Source organism: Hemiscyllium ocellatum, chromosome 37 (assembly GCF_020745735.1).
Source record: "Hemiscyllium ocellatum isolate sHemOce1 chromosome 37, sHemOce1.pat.X.cur, whole genome shotgun sequence".
Taxonomy (NCBI): domain Eukaryota; kingdom Metazoa; phylum Chordata; class Chondrichthyes; order Orectolobiformes; family Hemiscylliidae; genus Hemiscyllium; species Hemiscyllium ocellatum.
In genome coordinates, this window is record NC_083437.1 from 17,428,917 (window position 1) to 17,448,712 (window position 19,796).

General features: G+C 40.7%; 1 protein-coding gene across 6 annotated transcripts in view; it reads left to right on the forward strand.

Annotated features, from left to right (window-relative positions):
• The window catches only part of LOC132833601 (rho guanine nucleotide exchange factor 10-like protein), a 205,766-nt gene that overhangs the window by 96,367 nt on the left and 89,603 nt on the right, over nucleotides 1–19,796 (forward strand). For 4 of the 6 annotated variants that reach the window (XM_060851979.1, XM_060851980.1, XM_060851981.1 and 1 more), the window contains 3 exons: nucleotides 2,889–2,980; nucleotides 14,495–14,590; nucleotides 16,035–16,210. In XM_060851979.1, the coding sequence (XP_060707962.1) occupies nucleotides 2,889–2,980; nucleotides 14,495–14,590; nucleotides 16,035–16,210 (364 nt within the window). Of the gene's footprint in view, nucleotides 1–2,888; nucleotides 2,981–4,463; nucleotides 4,643–14,494; nucleotides 14,591–16,034; nucleotides 16,211–19,441; nucleotides 19,549–19,796 lie in introns of those variants that run through there. The other 2 variants (XM_060851983.1, XM_060851984.1) reach the window with 2 other exon arrangements.

Sequence of the window (19,796 nt, forward strand, 5' to 3'; positions counted from 1 at the left end):
GTGGATGCAGAATATTGTCTTCTGTGTTATGCATATAATCAGGGGATATGTAAAATGCCTTCCTTTGAATGTTTATTAAAAAAAAACAATCCAAGGTTTAAGCTAAGAAGTATCATCTTCTGTTTGTAACAGCTCCTTTGCTATGCTCTGCAAGGAGAATTAATTCACCCCTAAAGGAGGATTAATTCACTTCTGAAGGTGTGCTTAGATACTTCCCAGTATATGAGCTAGTTTGTGGTTGTATGTTTAGGGACGCTACATTTTTGGAAGTCCCTTTAACCCAAGGGTTGGTATGATACCACACAGCAACCAAACATGAGTAAAGTGAGTGCAGATGTTACAGCTCTGATTGCCGCATCATGTGATTATTTTTAAAGCAGTTTGGGTTGTTCGTAAAATTTCTGGAATTTACAGAGGAACTGGGTGTGTGACGTTTGTATATGCCACCCAAATGCACAGTGAGATCTGTCCAGACTTGACTGGAGCTCGTTGAGAAACAATAGAACACAGCAATCTACACAGCACCTTTCTTACAACTGCTAAACATTCCAAAACACTTCACGTGATTAATTGATCAGAAATGCGATTGCTGTTGTTACATTGGTAAACAAGATAGGTAGTTTGCAGACATAGGTGAAGTTATTAGTGATAATGGCATGTCACTGTAGTGGCAGTAACTTGAGCTGACAACGTTGGTGCAATATCAGCGTGTTTTGACTTGAGATGCTCTATCCCGTCTGTATTGGGCTGTTTTGCAGTTGACAGATTATCCTGTCAATTAGTAAATGACTGCATGACGTGGTTAAATCATGGATACCAGAAAGTTCACGGTTGGTTGCTGGTTTATAGTTCGCTAACTGATCTCAATAAAGGCAGAGGTTGCACCCCCCTAGTGCCCAAGTTTAAGGGAAAAGTATTATTCAGTAATGATCAGTGGTATCAGTCATCACTCAGTCAGCAGTGTTTCTGCCTCTGAGTCATAACGTTCCATGTTCATGTCGCTCCAGGTCTCCAGGACAGAAATCTATGCAAACACTGTTGTGCTGTAGTGAGGAAGTACTGCACTGTGGGAGGTGCTATCTTTCAGAAGAGATGTTATTTTTAGACTCAAGCTGCTGACAGGGATAGATTTAAAAGGTCTCCTGATACACTCTTCCAACAAAGAAAAGCAAAGTTCTCTCTGATGTCTTAGTTAAAACTTATCACATCACAAAAGAAAACAGATTATTATTTGTTATCTCATTACTGTTTATTGGAGCTTATTTTGCACAACTTAGCTGTGGTGTTTTTTAGTTCAATCAGTGACGAAGCTGTAAGGTGATTTTGAGGGGTCTGGTGGTTGTGCACAGCACTATATAAATGCAAGTCTTTGTTTTAATGATCCCTTCTGGAGACAAACTGTGGTGTATGGACAGGTTTGAGTCAGGCTGTAATGTCTTCTTACCTTTGAATAATCTGTTAACACTTAAGTCTGGGTTTGCATGTAAAAAATGCTCAATTGAATATGAATTTGAATTGAGTTGAATTTATTGTCACGTGTACCAAAACACAGTGAAAGCTTTGCCTTGTGAGCAATACAGGCAGATCATATAGTTAAGAAGCATAGATAGTAAATAATTGGCAAACAGCAGCAAAAACAACAACCCAGGTACAAGCGAATGTTAAGAATTTGTAGGTCCATTCAGTATTCTAACAACAGCAGGGTAGAAACTGTTACAAAACCGGCTGGTGTGTGTGTTCAGGCTTCTGTACCTTCTCCGCAGTGGTGAAGGTTGTAGAAAAACATTGCCAGGGTGGGATGGATCTTTGAGAATGCTGGCAGCCTTTCCTTGATAGCGAGCCTGGTAGGTGGATTCTGTAGATGGGAGGTTAGCCTTTGTGATTGTCCGGACCGGGTTGACCACTCTCTGTAACCGTCTCCGATCTTGAATGGCCCAGTTGCCATACCAGGTATCACCTGATCACCTGATGAAGGAGCGTCGCTCTGAAAGCTAGTGTGCTTCCAATTAAACCTGTTGGGCTATAACCTGGTATTGTGTGATTTTTAACTTTTTACACCCCAATCCAACACCGGCATCTCCAAACCATACCAGGTAGTGATACATCCAGACAGAATGCTCTTGATGGCACACCCATAAAAGTTGGCAAGGATATTTGCTGTCATGCCAAATTTCCTCAGCTGCCTGAGGAAGAAGAGACATTGTTGGGCCTTTGTAACCAGTGTCCACATGAAAGCATGTTGTGGATGACCATTCCCAGGAGCTTGACACTCTCCACGCGTTCCACCTCTGTGCTGTTAATGTGTAAGGAGGCATGAGTTACATCTCACCGAAAGTCAATAATGAGTTCCTTGGTTTTGCTGACATTGAGAGCTAGGTTGTTCAGTGCACCGTTTTTCCAGGTCTTCCACCTCCTGTCTGTAGTCTGTTTTGTTAGGCTGTAATGTTATCTTATCTTTGAATTATCTGTTAACACTTAAGTCTGGGTTTGCATGTAAGAAGTGTCCAATTGAGTAATATACCTGGGTACTTTGGATACAGTAAGATAAAGACTCACATTTACAAACTGTCTTTTGATATCTGTGGGATTTTCCAAAATGCTTGCCATCCATTCAAGTACGTTTGAAGTGTAGCAGTGTAAAAATGCAGAAAATGCAATTGCAGGTTTGTTAAGAAAGCTCAACAGGTAACAATATAATAATGAACAGATCATTTGCTTCTTAGTCATATTGCTTAAGTGATAGAAGTTGGAGATTTGGGGGATGATGGAGCCAGGAGATATGGAGCTGTGCCGCTGTATGGCAACATTGGAAAAAAGCAAACATTAGTACAGATCATTTTTTTCATTCAGCAGGAACTTATGTGTTGTCCCATTGCCTGTGTTTCTAGGAGTCCTTCAGCTGTCCTGTGCACTGAATCAAACAGTAGTGTGGAGACCGGCATTGAGGATTTGTCTTGGAAGGAGAACATCCTGTATAATGGTAAGATGCCCTCAGTGGGTGCTTGTGCTAATTCTCCATGCATTGTGGTAACATGAATAACATATTGAGAGAGATGCATGATTTGTTTCCTTATGGAACTGGTCTGGAGGAAAGCCGGTTGAGATCAGAGCAGTCTTTTAAGATACAGCTAGACTAATGAGAATATGTTCGCGTTATGATTTTTGAAAGTTTGACTGATTTAATTTTTTCCTTTTATGTTGGCTTTAGAATCTCTAAGCAGGCCATTCGGCCCATCAAGTCTATACTGATCCTTGAAACAGCATCTCACCCAGTCCCTTCTGATCCCTGTATCCCTGCATTTCCCCTGACTAACCCATCTAGTCTGCATATCCTTGGATGCTATGGCTAATTTAGCATGGCCAATCCACCTAGCTTGCATACTTTTGGACTGTGGGAGGGAACTGGAGCACCCAGAGGAAACCCACCCAGACATGGGGAGAATGTGCAAACTCAACACAGACAGTCACTCGAGGCTGGAATCAGACAATGGTCCCTGGTTCTGTAAGGCAGCAGTACTAACCACTGAGCCACCCTCTTGTGTCCTCAGTTTGTCTTTTGTGGTGTAGTCCACATTGTATGGCTTGTGTTTATATTACAGTTTCCTTTTAAGATGAGATCAGATGTTGAGGTCTCCTGGGGTGGTAACCTAATTTATCTATCACAAATAGAGGCTTCATCAGAAAGGCAGTGCATCTGACAGTATAGAACCATTTTGACACTACATTTGATTGCCAGCTGAAATTAGATTACTTACAGTGTGGAAACAGCCCTTTGGCCCAACAAGTCCACACTGACTCGCCGAAGCGCACCCCTACATTGACCCTTTCACCTAACACTAATTCACCTGACCTGCACATTTTTGGACTGTGGGAGGAAACCGGAGCACCCAGAGGAAACCCACGCAGACACGGGGAAAATGTGCAAACTCCAGTCGCCTGAGGTGGGAATTGAACCCGGGTCTCTGGCGCTGTGACGCAGCAGTGCTAACCACTGTGCCACTGTGCCGCCCACAAATGTTTAGGTTAAGTGTTTGGAATGGGATTTGAACTGAAACCTTCTGACTCAGAGTGACCCACAGACACAGCCGTCAGAGAGTTCCTGATTTTTTTTTTAGAAATAATGTCCTGACCATTGAAAGAGGAATTCAACAGATTAAAATGGAATAAAGAAATGCACGGGGGTTGAATTGAGTTAATTTGAAAGGCTCCAGGTACAGATAAAAGTGTGCCCATTTCACTCTGGTACGTCTCCCGGTGACAGCCACGTCCAGGATTCATCTTTTAATGTTAATGTTATTGTCCGCAAAGAGTCATTACAAATTAACCAGGGAACTGTTAGCAGAATCTACTGTCTTAAAGCTGACATAAGGAGATTTTACTGTGAGCCAGCTGTGGTTGTGTCATTTTCCCCAAGAGTCACAAGCTTCATGATTCAAGTTCCATTTCAGACTGTAGAAGAAGAAACAAGGATGCTCCCCCATTATGGTGTTGAGGGAGTGTTGGAATTGCAGAGGTACTAACTTTGGGGTGAGACTTTAAACCGAGGACCCCCTTCCTATTCTGGTGATGTAACAGATCTCATGACATTATTTGAAAGAAGAGCCAGAGTCTCCTCCCTGGTGCTCTGACAAATCAATATCAGGTCAGTATCACATTGTCTTTTGGGGGAGTTTGCAGTGTGTGAAAATGTCTGCCCACATGCACAGTAATTATCTTCAGAAAGGACTGAATTGGTACTCAAGCACCTTGAATTGCTTGATCATGAAAAGTGATGTATAAATATATGTCTTTCATTTGATGTTTGCAGGTAGCATTCTCATTACTATGAGCATTGAGAAATCAAGAATCTTGATGAATGTGGGTACTGCAGATGCTGGAGATTAGAGTGGTGCTGGAAAAGCACAGCAGGTCAGGCAGCATCTGAGGAGCAGGTAAATCGACGTTTTAAGGGCTTTTGCCTGAAACATCGATTTTCCTGTTCCTCAGATGCTGTCTGACCTGTTGTGCTTTTCTAGCACTACTCAAATCAAGAACCTTGCATAGTCTATACAAAGGATCAGTTACTCTCTCTAATCCGATTTACCAACTTACATTAACAGAATAAGTGAACTCCTATGTCATAAAAATAGAACTTTTCCTGCTTTTTGTTGGATCCTGACCAGCTTATATAGAGTCATAGAGATGTACAGCATGGTCCAACGGGTCCATGCCGACCAGATATCCCAACCTAATCTAGTCCCATTCACCAGCTCCTGGCCCATATCTCTCCAAACCCTTCCTATTGATATATCCATCCAGATGCCTCTTAAATGTTGTAATTGTACCAGCCTTCACCACTTCCTCTGGCAGCTCATTCCACACACGCACCACCCTCTGTGTGAAAAAGTTGCCCCTTAGGTCTGTTTTATATCTTTCCCCTTTCACCCTAAACCTATGCCCTCTAATTCTGACTCCCCCACCCTCGGGAAGAAAATAACAACCTTGGTTGTGCCTAATTTTTCAATGACTTCTAAGGATTGTGAGGTAGTTTGGCACCTCATTTGATATATACAAAATAGAGAAAATACAAGAATGGTGGGAAAGTGAAAGAGTTTCTATGGCAAAGTGTAATGAAGGGATCTCTTTCAGCTGCCTCTGTGCTGGAATTGCTTGGCTCATCTGGTGTTGATCTGGTACCTCAATGGTGAAACTTTTTCAGAGCAAATGTCTGAAGCTACTTCCTCTCACTACTTCCCTATTGATGGCACCAGAATTAAAGTAAATGCATTTGTAAAGAGGATCGATTCAAGAGATAAGCCGCAGAATATTAAACGGACTTCTCTTTTGATAGATGAGGAGACTTTGCATCCCAGAATGCTCTAAGCTTAGACAAAAAAGAACCGAAAGAACTGTGGATGCTGGTAATCTGAAACAAAAACTGAAATTGCTGGAAAGTCTCGGCAGGTCTGACAGCATCTGTGGAGAGAAATTAGAGTTAATGTTTCAGGCCCACCCAAAATGTTAACTCTGATTTCTCTCCACGGATGCTGCCAGACCTGCTGAGATGTTCCAGCAGTTTCTGTTTATGTTGCTCTAAACCTACCTTCTGGAGTGGCAGCAGGGAGACGTTTGTACTGTGGAGATGTGCCATGGCAAGGGTAACTTTTTCTTCATTTCTACAGAAATGTAAGTGCTGCCAATTCTGGCAGTGCCTGCCAGATTATTTCAAGCAATTCTGTCAGAGTCGGTTCCTCAGAAGTGTACAGATGATTTCCAAATGCTTATGGTGTTGAATAATGAGCGTGTGTGGAGTAAATGTTAAATTGTCTTCCCCCTACGCTCTGGCCTCACTAGATCTCACACCTATGAGATAACTCCTCTGGCTGTGCCACCTTTGGTCAGGTGACCAAAGAAACGTGACAACAAATGCCTTTGTTGTTTATTTGTCCTTTTGGCTTGGTTGCACGGCACCTGACCTTTCCCTGATTGAGACCAAAACCAAACGGAATATAGGCAAAGAAAAAAATTGGAAAGGAAGCGATCGCCAGGATTATTTCTACTCCCAACACTTAACAGCTAGTTTCAGAACAGCACCAACACAAGTCTAAAAGCAACGTGACTGTCTTCAGTCCTGCTTACAGCTGGTGCAAGGCATGAGGATTTGTAAGAAAGGGTGTCGAGATAATTGTCTAAGGTCATGTTGAATCAACCTTATTGAATTTTTTTGAAGTAACAGAAAGAGTTGACAAGAACAACACAGTGGATGTGGCATATGTAAATCTTTGATGATTTTCTTTTCAACATATTTGATTTGGCCATGGATCACGACTTCTGGCTTTTTCCATTCTCTACTCCCACCCTCTCTGTCTACTAGCTCCTTCCACCCCCTCAAATTTTAAGCACCCTCTGTGATGGTGTTAACAGGGAGGCACGACACCCAGTGTGACCACTGACAATGGCCTTCGATCTGCCTGTCTGTGCCTTGATTAATGAAGCCACTGTAGATATTTTCTAATTGACCTGTTCAGAGATGTTATTGGAGACCTCTGGAGTAGCTGAGACTTGAACTCAGGCCTTCTGACTCAGAGGTAACCTTCCTAAAGTTTACTATTCCCATCAGTTCAGTCCTTGGTGTGTGGCCTGTCATGCTCCATCGAGATGCTGTTATTCAGAGACCAATTATAATGGCTAGGGTAGTCGAAGTCAGGTTCCAAAAAACAGGAAGAATTGAGACATGGCCATAAAACAGAAAACAGGATAAGAATTAAGGGAAGATTTCATAGATTGGCAAGAATTGGGAAATGGTGTCTCACTGGGACTCATACTGGAACCATTTTTGTTGAACTTGTACCTAACTGATTTATGATGTGGAGGAGCCGGTGTTGGACTGGGGGTTGACAAAGTTGAAAATCACAATGCCAGGTTATAATCCAACAGGTTTATTTGGAAGCACTCACTTTCAGAGCGCTGCTCCTTCATCAGATAACTAGTGGAGCAGGGTCATTAGACACAGAATTTATAGCAAAAGGTCACAGCGTCATGCATGCAACTGATGCGATATATTGAACAAACCTAGGTTGCTGTTAAGTCTTTTATCATTTACAATGGGTTGTAACAGTGAAGCTCTAGAGATGGTGCAGACAAGATGTGTAAAGATGGGACTAGACTTGAACAATGAAGAACGGTTGAGCAAACAGGTCCTCCTTTCTCTCAGAAGGAGAAGGCAAAGAGGAGGTATGATAGAATTTTAGTTTTAAATTAGGAAGGGTTTTGATAGTGCAGACATGGAAAAACTGCAAAACAAGTCAAGAACAACTGGGCAGAAAAACAAATTAATCATCATTAGATCAAATAAAAATCTCAGACAGCACAGAGAATGTGGAGCTCAGTGCCACAGGGAGTGATTGAGGCAGATGCGTTTAAGGGGCAGATCATCACTTTCATGATTGCTGGGAAACAGGAGCATGGTGGGAAGAGGTTTTTGAAGTTGGAGAAGGCTTATTAGAAACATAATTACTTTGTTGGGTTGACTGGCCTGTTTCTGTGTTGGAGGTTATCTATCACTGAGTGCCGAGTGATGGTTATTCTAGACAACTGGTTTTATATAAGGTTTTTATTTCAAGAATATGTTCTATTCATTCAAGATATTGTTATATGTATATACATGTAGTCACAAACGCAGTTCGGTTCTGTATAGTAGCATATCAAGAAAACAAACAAATGTTGGAGTTTGACTCTATTTAAACAAACCCAAGGCATCTCTTACTTGAACAAGACTATATTTACCAGCTTTTGAGGCAATGTGAGGGTCCAATAACTGAATGGACCCCAATTGACATGTATGTGTTACAAAGCACCACGTAAGTTGCCTTTGTAGCAGTTTGTACTTCAGCTGTGAGGAGAGACGTCTGCAGTAAATGCTGATACTTTTCAGAGTATAGGTGGCAGAGTCCATTTGTAGTAATATTCTTTTAAAATTAAAACCCTTGTTTATTCTAACCCGTCCAGGAGATCCACAAATTGGAAGTGTGCCTTGCACCTTGACACACCTCGAGATTCCAGCTGCACTGCATCTCTCTTTTTAACAGTTTCCACCAGAGAGCTCTTCTTATCATTTGAATGGTGTTAATTAAGGAGAACCAGCTTGGATTTCCTTAGGGAAAGTGATGTTTAACTACATTGCTGAAGTTTTTGAAGAGTTAACGAGGTGGGTTGACCAGGGCAATGTTGTTGTTGTGGTGGTGTTCCAGAAGACAACTGATACAGAGGCACACAATTAAACTGTGACCAAAGTTAGAGCTCATGGAGTAAAGTGACCAGTGGAAACACAGTGACAAAGTTGGCTGAGTGACTGGAAACAGAGAATAGGGGTGAATGAATGTATAGAGGGTGGCAAAGATACATAGTGAAGTTCCCCAAGGGCCAACGTTGGGACCTGTGCTTTTTCTGGTAAATGTTAATGCTGTAAATTTTGGAGTACCAGCGCAGAATTTCAATGTTTGCAAAACTTGAAAGTTCTGTGAACTGTGAGAGGGATAGTTTAGAACTGCAAAAGGACATAAGCAAGTTGGCAGAGTGAGTGGACAGAGGTAGCTGAAAGTCATTGCAGAGAAGTGTGAGATGATGCATTTTGCTAGAAAGAAAATGGAGAGACTGCATAAACACAAGGGTACAGTTCTGAAGTGCAGAATGACCTGGATGTATATATGCATAAGGCAATAAAGATGGCTGGATGGGTGGAGAGTACATTAAATAAAGCACACAGCATGCTTGGCTTTATTAATAGAGGCTTTATCATGCAAGAACTAGTTATTGCTGAACTTATGTAAGATACTAGTTTGGCCTCAGCTGGAATATTGTGTTCAGTTCTGGGCACTGTATTTTAGAAAGGATATGAAGGTTTCACAGAGAGTATAAAAGAGCTTTAAAAGTTTGGCTTCAGGGATGAAGAATTTTTGTTATGAAGATTGATCAGAGAAGGTGGGTATGTTTTTCTTAGAGGAGAGCAGACTGAGAAAAGTCCGATTGAAGTATTTAAAATCATGATGGGTCTGGAGAGAGTAAATAGGGAGGAAATGCTCCCCCTTGTGAAAGGATTGAAAATACCAGGGGGCAGATTGAAAGTCATTAGTAAAAGAAGCAGAAGGGATTTGCGAAACAACATTTTAATGCAGCGAGTGGTAAGGGTCTGGAATAAGCTGCCTGCAAGTGTGATGCAGGCAGGGTCACTTGAAGCACTGAAAGGGAATGAGGTGGCTATTTGAAAAGCAAGAACGTGCAGGGTTATGGAGAGAAAGCAGAAGAGTGGCACATTTGGTATGCTTTCCTTTATTGGTCACAGTATTGGGTACAAGAGTTGGGAGGTGATGTTGCAGCTGTACAAGACATTGGTTAGGCCACTATTGGAATATTGTGTGCACTTCTGGTCTCCTTCCAATCGGAAAGATGTTATGAAACTTGAAAGAGTTCAGAAAAGATTTACAAGGATGTTGCTGGGGTCGGAGGATTTTATATAGAGAGGTTGAATAGGCTAGGGCTGTTTTCCCTGGAATGTTGGAGGCTGAGGGGTGACTTTATAGAGGTTTATAAAATCGTGAGAGGCATGGATAAAGTAAATAGACAAAGTCTTTTCGCTGGGATGGGGGAGTCCAGAACTAGAGGGCATAAGTTTAGGGTGAGAGGGGAAAGGTATAAAAGAGACCTAAGGGGCAACTTTTTTCACGCAGAGGGTGGTACATGTATGGAATGAGCTGCCAGAGGAAGCCGTGGAGGCTAGTACAATTGCAACATTTAAAAGGCACTTGGATGGGTATATGAATAGGAAGGGTTTAGAGGGATACGGACCAAGTGCTGGCAAATGAGACTAGTTTCAGTTAGGCTATCTGGTCAGCATGGATGAGTTGGACCAAAGTGTCTGTTTCCATGCTGTACATCTCGATGATTGTATGACTCAGTACCAAAAGGCTGGTTTGCAGACAAGATGGATCCAAGGCGTGTGTAGAAGCAGAGATTTGACTGGAAACTGGTAGCTGATTGGTCTGTGGACTAGTGACCAATTATCAATGATAAAGACCTTCTGTCACCATCAGGTATGTGATTGGTTCCCAGGTAGCTGAAAAGCTTGGGGATGTGACTATTTTGGCAGAAACCAACTGCTGCCTCTCCTCAGGTGTGTGTAGGGGAAGCAAGAGTTTGAAATAGTAGGATTTTAATTAAATGATTTGTAAATGTTTACCTGTAGTTAGAATCTATTTATAATTAATATTTATATTAATTAAGTATAGAAACCTGACAAGCACTTTCTGTAAATGTGGGTTTAAATTGGATACTTTTTGTAAAATCTTTAACTTTTCTAACAACTTCAGGAAATAAATGAAGTTTAACAAAGGCTCTGGGGAAAGATCACAAACATTTTTCTCAGTATTGATAATCTGTCTTTTTTTTCACATTTTTCCTGTATTTTCCCACATCTTGCTATTGTTTATGCCACACCAGGGAAATTAAACTCTAGGAGATTTTGCTCGCTCACACGCTCGCACTCTCTCTGGACTACTGACCAAGTCAAAATACATCAGTGTTGAGCAATGCAATGCATCAATTAATTCTAGATCACATAACACATGATTGGAGCTGTATTTCTGGTATAAGGATACTCTTGATTTGAAGCATTATCTGCTGTCTATGTCCAGTATTGCAACTTTAGGGTTTAACTTGGTGATTACCGTGGATTATTATTGATTGTCTTTGCAATGTGAAAACCTACTCCCCTTGCAATTCTAATTTTCTTTCAAATCAGTGTTTCTGACAGAGGTAGGGTTAGTCTCACTATTGTATGAACCTTTAAAGAAGTGTTTAGCTATGATTACATACACACCTGATACTTAGATACATGATTAACATAATGGGGACAGGCAGTGCAGCTGTCTCTTACAGAACCATTTAGGATACTTTGGGTAGATTTACTGCCACCATTCCTCCTCCTTGGTATTAATCAAATTCCTGATACCAAATGGAGAAAGATGATTGTATAAAGTCTTGACGGAATTGTGGTCCTGTCTTGATAAACAGTATGGGTTTGTTACAAAGAGCTTACTAGTTACTGACAGCAGAGGTACTTGATCTTCTCTCAAGACATCAGGCTCAAATTAAAACTACATGCTCCTGTTAGCTGCATGGACTTGGGACTAAACATAATTTAGAGACACCTGACAAACCAAACCAACACAAATAATTCAATTGGTTATCTCTACCTAGAAAAAGCACTTCCTGTCCTGACAGGTGGAGCTTTTCTCATGATGTCAGTTAACCCTTTCAGATACTGTCTTATATAACAAGTCAGTGGCTAGTCAGCAGAGGATTGGAGAGAGAGGTAACAATGATAGCTGTTTAATTCACAGTAATCAAATACCATAATCCTCCACATATGTCCTCTGTGTAACACACCACATTTTAATTATCTTACACACCTCTGGAACAGTGGGGGAACTTGAACATGGGCATCCTGGCTCAGAGGTAGGGACACTACAATTGAGTCACAAGAATACTAATCCACTAAACCTTTGAGAAGGAAATTGACTAATGCTTTGGTGAGGTGACGTCAGGTTCCAATTGTTAAACCTTTTATTTTATATATATTAGTGAATTCACAGACCAATTCATAGCTAATCTTTACTTGCTTTAACTGATGTTCTCAATACATAAGAAAAACAATCAACTGAGCCTGAGTAGCAACACTTGTTATGGGTAGTCTTATAAAGGTCTCATCTCACAAATCAAGCTAAGGCTCCTCTGGGCCTGGTAAACTCACAAGCCTTTCCCAAATTTCTCACAGATCTTTCCAATTAACCTTGACCCCATGGGTACAGGTTATTGGTCACGTGGCACTAATAAAGTGCACTATTAAAGTTTTGATAAGTACACAATTAAAGTAACTTGTCTTTGGAGACGTTCACACCTTGACCCTCCAATATATTTTCAAACATTATTCTCTCCTGCTCACATTTGTATACTTGGAACACAACTGGGATGTATTCAACACAAAAAGTGTAAATACAATTTGCTTGATTTCTGCCTGAAAAGTGTGTTTAAGATGGCTGTCAGGCTGGTACTGAACTTTACTTATTTATCACTGTATCTATTATCTTTTATTCTGGGGATACTTCAATCTGGGTGGAAACTACTGCCACCCTCCCCTTCCTTTCCTGACACTTCTCTGCTCACCTTAACTTCCCGCATCCCCAGAAGCTGTTGTGCCACAAATTCACTTCACTTTCAGAAATTGTGGAGATTGAGAAATTGCTGTCCATATGTTAGAGTGACATAATGATCATTTGTTAAAAAAGCAGAAATGCTATCTTCTGACATCATGAAACAAATTGAAGTGGCTGAATGCAAGCCTCTACTGAATTGAAGATTGATGCTGAATGATGCTCTTCAGCTGGGATTTATTTTGCTTAAAGTGCTCATTGTCTCATTGTTGATTGTAGCTGAGTCCTTTTCAGATTTCATCCATTTTCACTTCTCCCTGTGATGTGTTTATTTTTTTAAAAAGAAGTCTCTTCCTGTTTGTGAGCATGCGTTGCCTTTGTTGTACCATGTCTGGTAATTTTCTCCTTTTTAGCTCTTTGTAAACTGATACCAATTTCCTTAGTTGCTTTTTAAAATCAATTCCTGATGGATTCCCTGTAAGGCTGATTTGGGTTCTCCTCAAATTTACTATTTGATCAGGAAAAATAGTTTCTCCTTGCTTTCCATGCTCACACAAAGCCTCATTTCATGGTTTGTTGTTTCTTTGCTTTTCATTTCTGAATTGTTGCTTGATGTTAGGGTTTACTTTTTCCTCAGACTTCAGTCTTTGAGGGGAAAATAATTAATCAATGACCGAGTTGTGCAACGCTGCCTCACTTTCCAGGTGACTTGAATCAAAGGTGACTTTAAAGAAATATAATAATGTTTGTTCTCAACCAAAGTATCCATTGAACTTTTGGTATCTTTGATCTTTAAGAAGTATTTTCAATTGAAGCATCTGATGTTTTTATTCTCAATGGGATCGCATGCCAGTTGTGAGCTGTTTGCTCCCTTGATTCTTTGGGGGCAGGTTTCCTAAAAATAGATTCTTGATGCATTTTTCTCAAGAGAAAATGTTTGTTCTAACTAAGGCAAATTTATGCTTAAAAATACAAGAGTAAAACTTTGATTTGTATTCAGTGTTTATTATCCCACAGCAAAATCTGGAGAGTACCATTTTCTTGGAGAGACTGCCCAGTTACTGTTTCCATTTGATATTCCCCATAGTCCTGCATATAAAGAATAGATCAGAAAATTAGATATAGGGATAAGAAAGACATGTTGATAGGCTTGTGTGTAACATGAACTTACTGGATTAAATTGCTATCCAATTATTTGCTGCTCCTGTTATTCTGAGGGGAAGCGTGGGGATAAAATGGTATTTTAGATTCATTATCCAAATATGATTGAACAAGATTTGCATGTGTTCATTATATAATGAACATATGCAAATCTTGTTCAGTCACATATTTGGCCAATGAATCCAAAATACCTTTTATTTTCAATTCCCCTCAGAATACTGGTTTTGACTGCTGCCAACCAGTGTCAATATGCCAATCTGATAATTTCAGTGAATGTTTAATTGCTTAATTGGAATTTTGTGTTGAGTTAGTGACTTTCAGATTCTCTGGTGTCAGGGGACTCTTGTGGCACAGTGATAGTGTCCCTATCTCTGAGCTAGGTGACCTACCTCCTTCAGAGGACATCATTAAAAAGGGTTGATTAGAAGATCTCTTCTCTAGTGTCAGGTGACTATGTGGTGAGCTGCTCTTTTTAACATGCTGGATTTTTCGAGAAAAGGAGAGTCCTGTATGTTTCTACTATCCCAATTTGTTGCACCTAAGTAAATATCAATAAAAGTTTAATTGGATGCTCTGGCTATTAAATGCATTGCAATGCTACTCACAAATTTTAACTTAAAATTACTTTTCTCTACACTGTGTTTCAGTCCAGTCTGCCTCGGCCCAGCATACATCACCAGGTGTAGAGGATGATGTGATCTATGATGATGTTACAAATGAAGATCAATTTGCTGAGGAGCAGGGTAAGAGCTTTTTTTTCCACCAGAACTTCACTGCCAGCCCATCACCTGCCTAGTTCTTCCTCTGCAGCTTATTTTCTTCATATTCACACTGGGTTCTATGGCCATCAGCCACATTCTATCACCCAAATAGCCATTTCCACACAAATTGAGAGTGTTGGAAGACCGCTGTTCAGGTCATTACAGTCAAAGTCCATTCTTTCTGCATTGGGCATCTCCATATGTTACCAAATACAGTGGGAATAGAGTCCAGAATGAACATTCTGATAGATTTTCATCACATCTTGTCTGGCATGGCCCTATAGGTCAGTGAAAGTGGAAATACAATGGTCATGATTTTTGTTACTCAGATAGTTAGCTTGATTTCCTGACTCACCAGACCCATTTCAGTAACAAGCCCCCAAATGGCAGAGTGGACTAGTGCAGGATAGAGACTGGTGGTGCTGCTCCTCTCTGAGATGGCTGGTTACAAGACAATGATCAGTTCCCTGGGATTTAAAGGCTGTCAAACTCCCTAGTCCTCACCTTTTACCAGTCTGGATCCCTCCTGACTGTCACACACTCCTTGTAGGTTCCATACTAACTCAAAACCAACTTATGCTGGCACTGTCCCAATGGCTCTGATACCCTTCAGCTCAGTTTGTGTCATTTCCATGCCCATTGTCCTCTGTGCAGCACTGTGAATCTTATAAGGGGCCATGAGGGAGAATGGGGGTTGTGGTGCGGAGGTGGCACAGAGGGGACATGTGAATGGGATCTCTTGAGCTTGCCTTTTAAAAGATTTCGGAATTCCAACTCTGAATTTATGACTTCTGTGAGGTACCACGAATTCAAGTCATAGGGAGACTGGCCAGACCCCAGGAAAGCTGCAGGGAGCTTGGTAATACCGCAACGGTCAGGTTGGATGTGCAGGGTGTGGGCTCATTACTTGCACTGTTATCCTGAGCCTCTGAAAATTGGGGGGCACTGTGAATTCTAGAACCGGGTCCCACTCACTGTTTTAAAATGCCATTGCTTGTTGAAAATGTTGAACTCTTTCCTTGCAGATGTCTGTATTCCAAGCAGATTTGGACACTTGTATCCACGCTCAACAGAAATGCTAAATGCATATTAATAAGCATCGTTCTCAACATAGAGCAAACAAAGCCTGTTTTATACAGTGCTCCCTTTATCTTGCATTTTCAATTGCTCGTAAAATTATTCTCTCAAAGCTCAGTCACTAATAGGGGTTTGATATTTGTATCAAATGTATATCCTCACTGTTCCACTTGGTGTGCAGAATTCATTACTAAAGTATGGCTGATTGAAATCCCATAAGGTCCCTGATAAACTCTTGGTGTTTAATTATTTTTATTTGAATTCCCATAAGAGCTTATTGATATTGTCAAAGCTTCAGTTTGCCAATTGTTGGAGTTTAAAAGCCTCTTTGTAATTTCACTTCACGCAGTGCCTATGGAAGAATTGATCTACGATGATGTGAATCGGGCAGTAAGTTGTATCAGCCCAGCACAGCTAGAAGACGGTTGGAGTTCCAGTGAATTTGAGAGCTATGATGAACGCTCGGATGAAGAAAATAAACCTGGAGGAGAACAGCAAAAGTCCAAGGCTGTCCTTCAGCCAAAGGTGAAAGTCACAGCAAGCAACAATATTCGCAATCATCGCAATAGTCGGCCAAATGATTGGTGAACTCTGACCTTTGCAGGTGTAATTATGTTATGGTAGACCAGAGAGACAAATATTGCTGCCGGGATTCTGTTTACCGCCGTAAGGGTGTTTATTGTTCAGTGAAGTTTTTTATCATGAGAAGTGAGAGGATGTTATGTCGAATGCTTGCTGAAAAGCATTTCTGAAGTGGATTATGGCACCATCCCCGTGCAAATTTGGGTTGAGCTAAAATACATTGTCACTGGAGGTGAAGGTAGCTTAGCTGGTGTCGACCTGGTGGATTCTAAGGTCAGTGCAAAATATTCCTAGAATTAAGGATGTGATTCTTGGAAAATGACAATGTAATTTTTAAGATGGAAATTGAGTATTCAAAGTCCATTTGAGTTGCAGAAACTGGGACAAAGAAAGCAGTGCCTTAGTGGTTTATGATGTTTCCTGATTAAATCCGAATAATCCCTAGAGGCCAAAGGATTGATTGAGTTGGGGTATGTAAGAGCCTGGCAAACTAAAGATTGGCTCCAATAGCTATGAACTTATTGGTTGACCATAACTTTTATGCCCAGAGTGGAGACTGCTTAATTTTTAAAAGGTCTTTGAATTTCTCTGACGGAAAAGATCACATGTCCAGATTTTAAGTTTAAAGACTTTGAATGTAACAAACAAGCTAAACATAACACTGGCGTCAAGTGTTAGCCAACCTATACATTAAACTAAAAAGGTAACCTATGTAACGTTTAACATGACTGAGAATCTGAAGCACTGTCATTAACTTGAGACTGTTCCAGGTAAATTATTTTCCACTCTCATTGGCCTCCTTTCTTTTTCTTTTCAGGATTAGGACTTAATGTCCTAATTGACCCTAGTCTCGGAATTGGCACATATACACTTGCCATTGTTTATCGGTGTGAATATCTTCCCAGTACAAAAACAACCTGGGCCCCATTTTAAGTTTCAACAATCAAGCCTTCTGAGCTTATTGTCAGACCGAATTCAGAACAGGTCACCCCAGAGCCAGTCAGCCTGGGTTCGAATCTTATTAGTTCTGAGTTGTCATTACACATCTGAACAGACATTTAAAAATATAAATACCTTTTGACGTAAGATTATTAATGGGGAGCAAAGCTTCAGCTGAGGATGCTTAAAGCTTTTAATCAGAAGGTTTGGAGAAAACGGTAGTGTCAGAAGCAATGTTTATGGATTAGTTTTGTCACATATTCCGGAATGGTTAAGAAATATGACCATTTAAATTTGTGTGTCTGACTTGTTAGGAAATTCTATTCTTAGGCTTTTCTGATTGGACCTTTTTGAACTGGTTATTTGGGTTCTAAGTTTGGAACATTTGGTCTTGTCAACTCAAATTTAATATCCTAACTTTTTCCTCTGCTTCAAGGGAAATAAAACGCATATAGGAGATTCAAATTAACCTTTCGGTGACTCATCAATCCAAATGTTCAATGTGATGTTTCCCTTTATAAATATATGCTTTGGAAGTTGAGAACCAAATGACTTAATTTCTGGCTGGCGACTCTTTCTGGAGAAATCTTGGTTTGCTGTTGCAAGGTTTTTGTACCAGTTCTAATAATTCCTGCAGTTTTGGTTGGGTTAGAATGAAATAAGGTGGAAGAAATAGATTAAATCTGCCTATGAAACACTTCGGATTTTTTTTTCCTGTGCTAAAGGTGTTAAACAAATACAGACTGTTGTTGAAAGATGGCAATAAATGAAAAATATGATGGCAAAGGAGAACACTCTGATAAATGGGTTAGTATTTGGTTGGGATGGGGTCTTGGTTGGTTACTTTTATATATTGGAACTAAGTTTGGATGTGGGTACCAAATATAATGTTTCTAAGTTTGTTAATGACACTCAACTAGATAGAACACATGCTGTAAGAAAGATACAAAGTGCCTTTGACTGGATTTGGACAGACTTGATGAGTGGCAGATAGAATACAATATTAGATGCTTTTGTTGAAGAATAGATCTGAAGAGTGTTAAGTAGGAAGGAATCTGTACGTCTTTGTCAATAAATTATTGAAAGCTAACATACAGCGCAGCAAGGATTAGGAAGACCGATGGAATGGTTAGCCTTTGTTGTAAGATGATTTGAGTACAGGAGTAGTCAAGTCATTTTCTAATCAACCTGTTCAGAAATGCTATAACCCAGTTGTGGTGTGAGTGGGACTTCATCTCTTGCCTATAGACTGAGAGGTAGATTTGCTACCACTGTGTCATGAGAGCCCTTCAGGAGTAGTGAAATTTTGCATCAATTACATATAACCTTGATTTGGCCACTCCTGGAGCACTGAGTGGACTTTTGGTGCCTTTACCTCAGGGAGAGAGTACAACAAAGGCTCACAAAACTCGTTCTTGGGATGATGAGAATGTCTTATGAGATGTGTTTTAGTAAACTGGGCCTGTGTTCTGTAGAGCTTTGAAGAATGAGAGATGATTTCATTGAAACTTGCAAATACTTAAAAGGCATGGACTGGTTGGATGAAAGGTCCTGTTTCCATACTCTCTAACTCTATGATAGACAGGGTAGATGCAGGTAAGATGTTTCCTCTGGTTGGGGAGGCCATGCTAAGAGGGTACAACTTCAAAATAAGGGGAAAGCTACATACTGCCAAGATGAGAAGATATTTTTACGTTTGGGTTGTGAATCTTCGGAAGCTCATCCTTTTAGTAAGCTTAAAGTTGATTGGCATTTAGAAATTTGTCAAGGAGATAAAGGGTTAATGTAAGGATTGTCAGCCATGATCATATTGAATGGTGGAGCAAACTCGATGGGCTGAATGGCCTACTCCTATGTTCCTACAAAGATAAAGGGTCAAATCAAGAAATTTAATGAATTGACTTGTAATTATTTTGTAATATCACTTGCTCTCTCTGTGGGAGAATAAAAGCCAACAAAGTTTCTGGGGTTGTGAGAAATGTTTTCCATAATACATTGAAATGTGGTTGTGATCTCATGGAGATGTTAAAACAGGAAGTGATCTTAAGGACAAAAATGTCACATTCAGTGGTGCAAAACCCAAATGAACAAGAAAGGTGTTGGTGTGAAGGGCAAAGAAGCAAAATATTTTGGACAGCACAATGCACATAGCACCCACCCCAACCTCAGGTCTGGACGTTTGTCAGATCATAGGAGGTCATATGTATTGAAAGCACAAACGCTTATTTTTCACAGGGAGAAAGTGAGGACTGCAGATGCTGGAGATCAGAGTTGAGAGTGTGGTGCTGGAAAAGCACAGCAGATCAGGCAGCATCAGAGGAGCAGGAGAATCGACGTTTCGGGTAAGAGCCCTTCATCAGGAATGAGGCTTGTGAACTAATGGGGTGGAGAGATAAATAGGAGGGTGGTGGGGCTGGGGTATGATAGCTGAGAGAGCGATAGGTGGGGGTAATGGTGATAGAGGAGGGTGGAGCGGATAGGTGGGAAGGAAGGTGAACAGATCATGAGGGCGGTGCTGAGTTGGAAGGTTGGAACTGGGATAAAGTTGGGAGGGGGGTGGGGAGAAGGGAAACGAGGAAACTGGTGAAGT